Source organism: Chrysemys picta, chromosome 4 (genome assembly GCF_011386835.1).
Source record: "Chrysemys picta bellii isolate R12L10 chromosome 4, ASM1138683v2, whole genome shotgun sequence".
Lineage (NCBI taxonomy): Eukaryota > Metazoa > Chordata > Testudines > Emydidae > Chrysemys > Chrysemys picta.
Genome location: NC_088794.1, coordinates 49,628,628 through 49,641,169, shown reverse-complemented (window position 1 = coordinate 49,641,169; position 12,542 = coordinate 49,628,628). Strand labels below are relative to the sequence as shown.

The following is a 12,542-nucleotide window of genomic DNA, read 5'->3' as shown; positions in this document are numbered from 1 at the left end:
AATATTGTTTTTAAACATGAAATTCATACTATTGCTAGAAGATTTGAAATTGTCATCAATTTTTAGAATTCTTTTGCATAAATGTATTAAACCATTTTTACCATAATGTGGTATGCAAACAGTTTGGTTGGACTATACCAATATTAAAAAAGAAAGAATATTAGAGATATACTAACCTAGCAAAAGCACTGGAATAATAGCCTCTGCTCCCAGAGGACCCACCATATGTTTTCTTAATATCTTCTTGGGTAATCTAGAAGCAAAACCAGTTTTTTTGTTTTTTTTTTAAAGTTCATTCTTTGTCAAGTAACAATAGTCAATGAGCATTTATTAGTATTGGAAAACCTGACAATCATACTAAACTCATCACTATTTTACATTTGTTTCTTTTTATTTTCTAAATGCACAAGAAAATAAAAGTTGTGTGTCTAGAGGTGATTAGATCTCCCATTTAGGTTGAAAAATAAATATCCTTAATTTTTTTGAAGTGTGAGTTTTAGACCAATTTTAATATGCATTATGAGAAACATGACAGCAAATACAGTCTCTTTCAACTTCCATATGAATTTCAAAAGTTACTTCTATAGCATGGTTTAAAAATTCAAGTAAATACATTCAACGTAGAAAATCCCAGAAGGCACATTTCCTGTTAGATAAGAGTTCAAAGAAGGTCATACTTCAAAAAAATCAGTCCCAACTGGAAAAATGTAGAAGAAAAGCAAGTTGTAAGCTCTCTTAAAACACTTTGTGTCAGCTACCAAAGAAACCCTAATAACTACAAGCGATGGATTTGCCTAATTTAAAATGGTACAGTAACAGTATGGCTTTGCTTAAGCTACACCTCAAATTCAATATTGTATGTGTGTACACCCCCACCCCCACCCCCATAGACTTAGTCGGTCCTCAGAGCATCCACTAGCATCACCACCATAACTTTTGTAAGTGTTTTGGGAGTAAGGCTACTAAATTCTTTTTAGGGACAGAAATCTAGGATAAAATCTTGACTCAATGGGAATTTTGCCATTGACTTCAAATGGAACTCTTGTCAGTAAAACAATAATGTAGATTTATAGTTACATTTAGCATAGAAACATTGGATTAGAAGGGACCATCTAGTCCAGTCCCCTGCACTCATGGCAGGATTAAGTATTATCTAGACCATTCCTGACAGGTGTTTGTCTAACCTGCTCTTAAAAATCTCCAATGACGGAGAATCCACAACCTCCCTAGGCAATTTATTCCAGTGCTTAACCACCCTGACAGGAAGTTTTTCCTAATGTCCAACCTAAACCTCCCTTGCTGCAATTTAAGCCCATTGCTTCTTAGAATCATAGAAGAATAATAGAAAATTAGGGTTGGAAGGGACCTCAGGAGGTCATCTAGTCAAACCCCCTGCTCAAAGTAGGACCAACCCCACCCAGAGCCTTAAAAACCTTTAAGGATTGAGATTCCACCACCTCCCTAGGTAACCCATTCCAGTGTTTCACCACCTCTTAGAGAAAGAGTTTTTCCTAATATCCAACCTAGACCTCCCCCACTGCAACTTGAGACCATTGCTTCTTGTTCTGTCATCTGGAACCACTGAGAACAGCCTAGCCATCCTCTCTGAAACCCTTCAGGTAGTTGAAGGCTGCTATCAAATCCCCTCCCGCCCCCTCCCACTCTAATCTTCTGCAGACTAAACAAGCCCAGTTCCCTCAGCCTCTCCTCGTAAGTCATGTGCCCCAGCCCCCTAATAATTTTCGTTATCCTCCGCTGGACTCTCTCCAATTTGTCCACCCCTTTGTGTAGTGGGGGGGACCAAAACTGGACGCAATACTCCAGATGTGGCCTCACCAGTGCTGAATAGAGGGGAATAATCACTTCCCTCGATCGGCTGGCAACGCTCCTACTAATGCAGCCCAATATGCCGTTAGCCTTCTTGGCAACAAGGGCACAGTGTTGATTCATATCCAGCTTCTCGTCCACTGTAATTCCCAGGTCCTTTTCTGCAGAACTGCCGCTTAGCCAGTCATCCCCAGCCTGTAGCAGTGCATGGGATTCTTCCGTCCTAAGTGCAGGACTCTGCACTTGTCCTTGTTGAACCTCATCAGATTGCTTTTGACCCAAACCTCCAATTTGTTTAGGTCACTCTGAACCCTATCCCTACCCTTCAGCATATCTACCTCTAACCCCCAGCTTATTGTCATCTGCAAACTTGCTGAGGGTGCAATCCATCCCATCATCCAGATCATTAATGAAGATGTTAATGAACAAATTAATAAAAACAACACATTAATGAACAAAATCAGCCCCAGGATGGACTCGTGGGGCACTCCACTTGACACCAGCTGCCAGTTTAGACATCGAGCCATTGATCACTACCAGTTGAGCCTGCTGATCTAGCCAGCTTTCTAGCCACCTTATAGCCCTATTCTTGTCCTGTCCTATCCTCAGAGGTTAAGAACAATTCTTCTCCCTCCTCCTTGTAACAACCTTTTATGTACTTGAAAATGGTTCTGTCCCCTCTCTGTCTTCTCTTCTCTGGACTTTTTCCAATTTCTCCACATCTTTCCTGAAATGTGGCGTCCAGAACTGGACACAATACTCCAGCTGAGGCCTAATCAGTAGAGTAGAGCGGTAGAATTACTTCTCATGTCTTGCTTAAAACATTCCTGCTAATACATCCCAGAATTATGTTCGCTTTTTTTTGCAACAGTGTGACACTGTTGACTCAGGGCCGCCCAGAGGCTTCAGGGGGCCTGGGGCAAAGCAATTTCGGGGACCCCTTCCATAAAAAAAGTTGCAATACTATATAATACTATATTCTCGTGGGGACCCCTGTGGGGCCCAGGGCAAATTGCCCCCCGGGCGACCCTGTGTTGACTCATATTTAGTTTGTTGTCCACTAGGACCTCCAGATCTCTTTCCCCAGTACTCCTTCCTAGGCAGTCATTTCCCATTTTGTATGTGTGCAACTGATTGTTCTTTCCTAAATTGAGTACTTTGCATTTGTCCTTATTAAATTTCATCGTATTTATTTCAGTCCATTTCTCCAGTTGGTCCAGATCATTTTGAATTTTAATCCTATCCCCCCAAAGCACTTACAACCCCTCCCAATTTGGTATCGTCTGCAAACTTTATAAGTGTACTCTTTATGCCATTATCTAAATCATTGATGGAGATATTGAACTGAACCGGACCCAGAACCGATCCCTGGGGGACCCCACTTGTTATGCCCTTTCCAGCATGACTGTGAACTATTGATAACTACTCTCAGGGAATGTTTTTCCAACCAGTTTTGCACCCATCTTATAGTAGCACCATCTAGGTTGCATTTCTCTAGTTTGCTTATGAGATGGTCATGGAGACAGTATCAAAAGCTTTACTAAGGTAAAGATATATGAAGCTTTGGAGCAGGACAGGATTAACTCCACTACTTTTGAATTATGGCAGAACTATTACATTAACTCTTTAAGCAAGCAGGAAGTTGCCCTTGTGTATTTTAAAGGGGAAGGCATAAGACTAAAGCGGACAAGGCTTTCACATTTAATAGGAGACTTCCACTCCTATAAGACTTTCCCTCCCTTAATCATCAGGATGCCTTATGGAAGTTCACCAGAATCATCCTCAAAGTCTTTACAGGACCATGAACTTTTCTCCTAGGGTCAGGGAGCAATTCCTTAAGGGAAGAGAGATGGGAATGTTAGACTTCTCAAAATCTTTAGCCAGAAAGAATATGTTGTGTTTTCTTTTGTACAGAGGTGGTGTGGAAGAAGGGGGACAGTAAATAAAGAGCAAAATTAGCCTAAAACCCCCCCGAAGATTTCTATTAAACAGGATAAAGCAGCATGGAGAAGCCATAACATGTCCTGACCAGCTGAAGCAGGTAACCTTACTTCTTCCTATATCCGGAAATCTCTCCTATTTCTTGAGAATTAACACCACCCGATTAACTTGCTATATTGCACAGATGGTGACTGATGACAGACCATGCTGCAGGCAGAAGACTTGCTCAGAGGAGCAAACAAACTGCCCTGGGGTGGGGCACCATGATAGCAAGTACTAAGCTTACAATGAAGACTTGTAGAGTGCTACCACAAAGAGTGGACCATTATTTCCTAGCTCTTTAGTTTGCATTGCTACTTCCATTTCTTGATACAATAGTGATACAAAAAGGCAAAAAAAGGGGGCGGGGGGAGGGAGGAGAGATTCAAAAAAACCACATTCTGAAGGCATTTTTCCCCTCAAAGAGGGATATCTTAGGTCCTCACAGATCCAGACAGGCTAAATCATGCAGTCTGCACTGATGGTGGCTGGAAATATGAGGAGACTTAATATATGAAAAATTAAAATAAAAAAGAATCACATGTAATATTCTTCATATGGAAAGAATTTGCAAAAGCACTTAACATTCAAATTAAGTAATGAATTATATACACATGAACAAGTTGAGACTAGATGAGCTGAAAAAGTGATATTAACTAAATTCAAAGTCTGTGCACTGTAACTTCAAAAATATGCATGTTACTTCAAATACTACAAGTGAGAGTCATGAACAATAATACAAGCTCATTGTTTCTTTTATGGGGGAAACAAAGCAGCAAATATTACTTTACCTTGCTGACGTGTTGATCATTGAAACTATACCACTGCTCATCATTAAAAGATTTTATGCAGGCATAGTAATGGCCACCAGCAGCACTTCCTGAATGGACCATTACAGAAAAGAGTTCATACAGTAAAGAATTCTAGGGAAGAGAAAAAAAAATCTAAGTAAGGAACAGAGAACTTGTAATACCTCATTCTGACAAACTGCACCTGTGTTATTTAAAAAACGTTTCTCAATTGTGTATAGTTACATGAAAAATAACTATGAAGCAATTGTGCATAGAGCTCTCTACAAGTACTATTCTGCATTATTATTAGTAGAATTACAGTAGCACCCAGAAGCCCCAACCAAGATCAGAGCCCCATTGTGCTAGGCGCTGTAAAAAACGCATAGAAAGAGACAGTCCCCACCCTCAAAGAGCCACTATCTAAAAAACAAGACAAAGGAAGTATCTTCATTTTACTAATGTGGAAGAGAGGAACTGAAAGATGAGTGACTTGTCCAAGGTCACAGAGCCAGTCTGAGTCCCAGTCAACTGCCTTAAAACCACCGGACCACCCTTCCTTCTTATACAGATGCCAAATATGAATGCAGATATAAAATATTAAATGTTATCCCCACCTTACTTACAATATTCTCCTTATCCAAAGAAAACCTGCTGTAGAGTATAAACCTGGCATTAAAAATTAATAAAAATAATTTTCAGACAAAAAGCTATCTGATGTTAAGGATGGGAAAGTTTCACTAACTCAAAGAAATAAATAATAATACAGTACAATTTAAAAAATGTGAATAGTGCCAACCCAGGAAGTTAAGCTCAAATTAAATGTATAAACTCCACAAACATCTGAATGTACAAACATTCACAGTTAAGTTGACTCAACAACTAACTGTGCAGGCTTATTTCACCTTAACTATGGAAGCAACTGCCATCTCATCTTAGCATAGACAAGGCACTTATCTTCAATATAATTTACAAACTTTAATTCTCATAATACGCTTGTGAGGCATTACTGTTCAAAACAATTTTCTTATGTCAGGTAGTTAATATCCACATTTTACACATGGGGAAATTAGGCAAGTCACCATACCTATTTGTTTCACAGTAACGAACTATGTCAGAGCCGGGATTAAAGTATTGAGGATGAGACCATTACACTACCATTCTTCTCTGTACACTTTCAACCAATGTGTAATGAAGGCCAAAAAGTAGTTTACTTTTTTTTTTTTTTTTTTTTGGTATCTTTAAAACTTAATTCTGTGATCTAAAATTTGGACTGAGGCATGGGGGGAAAGAGTGGGGACCTCTACAGAACCAGAAACAAAAGTATCTGATTTAACTTCGTCATTAGTCCGAAGGCTCAAGTGAAGTAGAAAGAATTTATGTAGCATTTTCCATTCAAGGCTTTTCTTTTCACGAACATGAATTTATTAATCCCCAACTTCCTGCTGAGGTAGGGTAAACCTCTCCATTTTACATATGGGAACACAGAGGCACAGAAAGATTAAATTACTTGGTCAAAATGCAGAGTCATTGTCAAATCTAGGATTAGATTATGGGTATTCTGACTTTCACTCCCTGCTCTAATCAAGTGACTGTTAACAAGCTCCTATTTCTCAACAGAGATTTACAGGATTCCCAATACCTTTAACAAGACTGAGTTTGAACACTAGAACTCCAATGTCTAATTTATTATAGGGCCAGAATGTAGATATTACACTATTAAAAACAAACACTCTTTAAAGGGTTTATAAAGGTTCAGTTCCAACCAATCCACGGCTTCCTAATGGGTCTAGACAGATACAAGCTACAGGCCATCTAAATTCCCTCTGCACTGCCACAGGGGCCTGGAGAGAGGAGGGGGTGGAGAGGGGAGCAAGTTGGGGCATGCAGGGCTGCCGCAGGCCTCGGCCCCAGCCCGAGGGCTACTGCCAAAGGGGAGAGGCGCTTCAGCCCCAGCCCCGCTGCTGCCAGCAGGGAGAGGGCCTGGGGGGGGGGAGGGGAGTCCTCTGGCTGCAGCCCTGGGGCAGCCTGCACCCCAAACCCCTCATCTCCAGCTCCACTCCAGATTCTGCATGGCCAGCCAGAGCCCCCCGCCCCCCCCCCGCACTCCAACCCTCTGCACCAGCCCTGAGACCCCTCCCATACTCTGAACCCCTCGGCCCCACCCCCACCACACATCACCTTCATATTGGTGCACATAACAAAATTCATTCCACACATTGATATAAAAAAATTAGAGGTAACATTACAAGCCATGTTTCAGATTAGTTCACTGAATAAGGTCAGGGAAGCCTATCCTACAAGTAAGTATAAGTAACAACTTTTCCAAAGATTTCAGAGAAGACTTGTACCAGTAAAAGGCAATTAAGTTTTTCATCTTAGAGTCCTTGGTAATCACTAAACAACAGAAAGAGGGCACTGCTATCACGGAATGAGTTGCCATTGTAAAATGTATTTTGTGATCATTAATTCAAGATATTCAATAGCTTATTAAATGCTTCTAATACCCTCTTCTTTTCTACATGGTCATTTCTGCAGGCCAAGAAATGGATAGCTATTTTCAGAGATCTGTACTATTACTGTATTTTCCTCAAGCTTTTCAACTCTTAGCAACTCAAAAAAACCAGGACTTTGATCCCAAATTTGTGAGCCTGATAAAAGAAAAAAAGTTAAGCAATTATACAGCAATAAACATTTATTTAAGACAAAAAAGCTATCTTTTCCAATTTTTCTGTATGGTGAAATCTCTTGGACTACTCAGACAAGATAGAGATATCTAATAGACCTCTACCCTGATATAACGTGACCCGATATAACACGAATTCGGATACAACGCAGTAAAGCAGCGCATCCGGGCCGGACGGGGATGCGCACTCTGGCGGATCAAACCAAGTTCGATATAACGTGGTAAGATTTTTTGGCTCCCAAGGACAGCGTTATATCAAGGTAGAGGTGTACTTGTGGGTCAGGGTTTCACCTACAAGAATGAAGGGGAGTTGAAATTTCATCTTCATTTGTCACCTTTCCCCGAGTAAGGTTTGCAACCTCGTGGTGGGACTGTAGTACTTCTAGAAAAACAGATTGTAGTGGTGGCCCATAATGCTCTCTTTCAATTATGGCTGACCAAAAGACTGACTTTTCCTTTTAGACGTCAATGTCAACGTCAGCATCACCAAAGTCTGCGTCAACAACACACTGCCTACCATAATGTACCCATCATGGGATGGCCTTCAATAAATTCTAGCCCTAACCATCTCATATCTTGACTACTACAACTTGGCTTTGACAAATGCAATCTTGCCTCCCTCAAGTCTATTCAAAACTCTGCTGCTAAGATAATCATCTCGACTTGTTGCTATGACATGAACTCCTTCTTCACATCCCTCCTCTCGCTCCCCTTTCACTACATGAAATACATGCTACTTGTCTTCATCTCTGCTCTGCCAGATACATCAGTCTTCCTTGGACATTAGCTGAATTTTTCTCTCAAGCACATTCTTTCTTCAACCCCCACCCCCAAAATGGGTAGGAAGAGCTCATAAAAATATGTAAAGCCACTACATTACCCTCATTCAAACACCTCTTTAAATTCACCTCTGCTTGGATAACTACAAAAACAGAGAACAGCTAGACTACTAGCTAATAAAGCAGCTAGACTATTAGCTAGTGTAGTGTAACTACCACTCATTATACAAAAGTAATAATTTTACTTGTCTTGTTCTTCCCATTTATCCAGCTGCTATCACATTCTAATACTGCAAGCTCTTTAGAATTTATTACATTTATGTAAAGTCCCTAGGCACAAAGGCTCCAATCTTTAATTGGATCATTTAGTGCTACCTTTATATTTTTAATAAAGTAACTGAAGTATCCTGCCTACTCCAGCGATGTAGTACCTAGACAGAGTGAGGTGGTTTGCTAGGAGCACATTAACACTTGTACTGGCTTATTAGTTGGTTCTGGGCACAATTCAGGATGCAAGTGACAAAACAGAAGGCTTATAATTAGGTCGAGTCCACCTAAGTCCAAGTTTCATACATACGTCACATGGCATGTGCGCAAAGTAGGTGTAGCTGCATGCAGACAAATAAGCAAACTCACACTCTGATTGTGCATCCTGGAAGGCACTCAATATCTCCCAGGAGGCATGGAAGCTCCTGATAAGATCAAGCCCTTAATGGCCTGACTCACCCATCTTAGCTAGTTTGACACAAGATCTCCATTTTCTCAAATTCATGTCAGAGATTAAAGAAAGTGATAATAAAGCTATTAATTCAGAGACATATTGACCCTCCACACACTGTCTTGGTCGAACGTCCTAATGGATAACAAAACATTTCAAAAGAAGGCCAGCATTTTCCATTATTATGTTTTTGATACCAGACAAAGGATCTCAGATTCCCTTCCAGACAAACTCAATATTAATGGTACTTCGCTAGATACAAGAGTCCATGTAGCTCCGCAAGACAGTGCTGTGAACCAGGGGCAAGCTTGGGGAAAACCAGTATTTTAGTAGCTCTTTGTCTTAATGATACTTTATTAAAACAAGCCTCCATGAGAAACATGCTTGCAGTCAGGTGAAAACTAGTCAGCCATTTTAGCATTCATATATGTGGCAGTTTCCAAGCTCATATATGCTACAGGTAGAAGACAGCCTCTTCATGAATTTATTCTCCCAGCATACAACATATTTTATGCTGAAATATATGAGACAGAACAAAATAGCTATAATCATTTTATGCTCCAAAAGTCTGAAGGTGCTGACTTGCACAGAGTGGAACCTGCCACAGACTGAGCAAAACTCTCTAGCCCTTTCTGTTAAATTGCAAGATATTTGCATGGTGTCAAGGGATTTGACAGTCTACCTCATCATGGAAGTGCTGCCCAGAAATAATAACTATCTTCTATTTTGCTTTCTGCCAGAACAAAGCAGGAAATCCATAGGATCTGGCCAGGTGAGTATTCCCTCAGAATGGGGAAATTCCCCAAGCCTTTTGTGTTCTTTGCAACACTGCAGGCTTAAATATTAGAACAAGAGCAAAGAAATATGACTTTTTTTAAAAACACCATTTATCTGGACAACATACTAAAGTTGTACCCATATGTTTTGTTTTTAAAGTACCTTTTCAATGCCAACTTTTGAAATCCTTTCAGCACCACTATTGCTTTCAAGGCAGATTCCTTCATCAACACCATCATCATTAGAAAAATCATTGCTCATCTGATCACTGTGACAGCTGCCTTCATTCTCTGCTCCACTATCAGTGCAACTCTCAGTTTGGGGAGACTTCTTAAAAATAAACCATAAATGTTAGTTTATAAAGTAGATAAAAATGATAGTACACATACATGTAACAAGAGACAATGAATTATCAAAATAAATACTGTGCAATTCTATACTGCCTTCCACCTGCAAATTTCAAAGCGTTTTACAAATAATCCTCTTTGAAATAGGGTACAGTATTATCTATATTTTGCATATGGCAAATCTGAGGAAGATGTTAAGTTTTGAAGACAAACACATGTAACATTTTATGAATCTTCTGACTGCTAACTAAGTTACACCTCTACCTCGATATAACGCGACCCAATATAACACGAATTCAGATATAATGCGATAAAGCAGTGCTCGGTAAAGGATAAAGGAGGCGCGCTGCACACTCCGGCGGATCAAAGCAAGTTCGATATAACGCGGTTTCACCTATAATGCGGTAAGATATTTTGGCTCCCGAGGACAGCGTTATATAGAGGTAGAGGTGTATGTAGATGTAGGGTACTAACAACGTTCCAATGGATTCCAGGAGAAAAGTCTCCCAAAATGTATTTGTCTTTTGATATTAAAATTAAAATTAGCTAGATATGCCCGGCATGTCTATTTTAGGATTATGTCCATGGAGCTACATTTTCTTGAACAGAAGTCGTATAGATGCAGTATGTAGGTTCTTGAGAGTTCTGTAATACTTAAAACAAAATTAAAAATACATAAATGGAAAGTTTGTCTTGCTTGTTTTTCCAGTGAAGCATGCCTACTAATCCTAAACCAACTGACAGCAACAGTCTTTTGATCTCAAAGTCACTGTTCTCACAAAGCAATCCTTAAGCTTAGACACATTAGTTTTGCATTTCAAGATTCCAATATGCAACATTTTACCCTTTTTACTAGTGAAAATTAAGCCTGGGTGTCCTTCACAGTGGGTGCAATGAAACAGATTTCAATTCTGTTCTCTTTTAAAGTTAACTTCAAGCACTTTATATCCAGTTTACTCTGTAAAAATATGGGTGAAGAAGTGAGAAGAGAACAGATATTCTGAGAAATATCTAAGATATATAGTACTCACATGCCCATGAAAGTGCCTCTGAAGAGGCACTTTGCTGTACATTTCTCCCAGCCCAAAGGCCATGTATCAAAGCCACCATCTTTCTAGGTAAGGAGGAGGGAGAGGTGGCTTTCATAACCACCAAACCAAATTCTTACTGTTTACAAATGCACCACTCACTTTCCAGAGAATGAATTATACTCAATGTCATTCACTGTTCTCAGCTTCTAACAAGATGGAGGAAGAAATATACCAGCACTGGAAATTAAACCCAGGCACCTTACATAACAGTATAGAGCATTGGCAGAAGCCCCCTCTTGTAAATTAATTTTAACTCCAAACCTTCACAGAAAAAGAAATATGGGATGAGACTTTTGACATTAAGTGCCCAAAGTTGTTCCTAAATCCTGATTAAGGTACCCAAAAAAGTGGTCTGATTTTCAAAAGTGTTGAGCACTCAGAAATTTCAACTGAAGTCAAGGTGAACTGTTGGTATTCAGAACTTTTGAAAATCAGGAAACTTTTTTCTGATGCCTTAATAAGAATTTAGGAACCCTAACAGGCATGTGTTTTCAAAATATTGGCCATGATGTTTTCCCTAATGCAATGGTTTTTAACGTTTTTTCATTTGTAGACCCTCTACAAATTTTTGAATGGAAGTGCGGACCCCTTTGGAAATCTTAGACATAGTCTGCGGACGCCCAGGAGTCCACGAACCACAGGTTGAAAACCACTGCCCTAGTGACACTAGATTTTAAGAGATGCTAGAGGAAGGTTGTTCTCAGAAAGACTATACACTGGTCTTTACCTCATCTTCAACATCAATGAATGTGCTCATGTCTAGCTCTTCAGGAAAAGTCATGCGATCATTAAGTTTAATCCTGTGCATAGTGGTGTAATCAAAGTCAAACCTCTTCAACTGTAAAGTCAGCAGATATGGAAAATGCAGAAACCGCAAGCCCTAAACAAAAACACAATATCCAATGGGCAAAATTATGTTGCATATATAGATAATCACTAACCAATGTAATGTTACCCAAATGGTATGTATTTACCTTCCTTGCATCACATTTCTTCTTGCAGCGTTCGCAGAAATACTGATTAGGGCCATCAAGGATCTCAGGCTGAATGAACGCATGCAACGCTTCTTCCTAATTAAAAAAAAGATGTTACCTGCTTTTTAAGAATGTTTACTTTTATGTACGTGATTTAGAACATTATATTTATGCTTAGATTGCAAATACAGAATACAATGGTTGCAATACGAAGTATTCACAAATTCAAAAGCAATTTGAATTACAGAAGTCTAGAAGAATGATACAAAAAACCCATAGAAACAAAGATCAGGAAAACATCAAGTGAAGCCAACCTTTCTGCCCTGCCCCACGGTAAGCAGTCAAATCATGAACAACAATACATTACTATTAATTATATTTCATTCAGCCATTTGATGGGTCCATCATGTTCTGGTTTTGCACACAATCTAAAATGAAATATATCCCTGTTATCTTGCACGTCACATGTAGTCACTTCTGTTCAATCAGTTGTTACATAATTGATCTTATTCCTTACTTTGCTTTAGTTAGCCATCAGCCCCACATCCTTATCCCACAATTTACAAATGGCTCTT

The 12,542-nt window shown here is 39.5% G+C and overlaps 1 protein-coding gene across 4 annotated transcripts in view; it reads right to left on the bottom strand.

The window, feature by feature from the left end:
* Nucleotides 1–12,542, bottom strand: part of USP47 (ubiquitin specific peptidase 47) — a 102,428-nt gene that overhangs the window by 45,357 nt on the left and 44,529 nt on the right. For all 4 annotated transcript variants that reach the window (XM_008178925.4, XM_008178927.4, XM_065594855.1 and 1 more), the window contains 5 exons: nt 11,968–12,063; nt 11,721–11,873; nt 9,718–9,885; nt 4,599–4,730; nt 177–253 (listed from right to left, as the gene is read on the bottom strand). In XM_008178925.4, the coding sequence (XP_008177147.1) occupies nt 177–253; nt 4,599–4,730; nt 9,718–9,885; nt 11,721–11,873; nt 11,968–12,063 (626 nt within the window). The remainder of the gene's footprint in view (nt 1–176; nt 254–4,598; nt 4,731–9,717; nt 9,886–11,720; nt 11,874–11,967; nt 12,064–12,542) is intronic.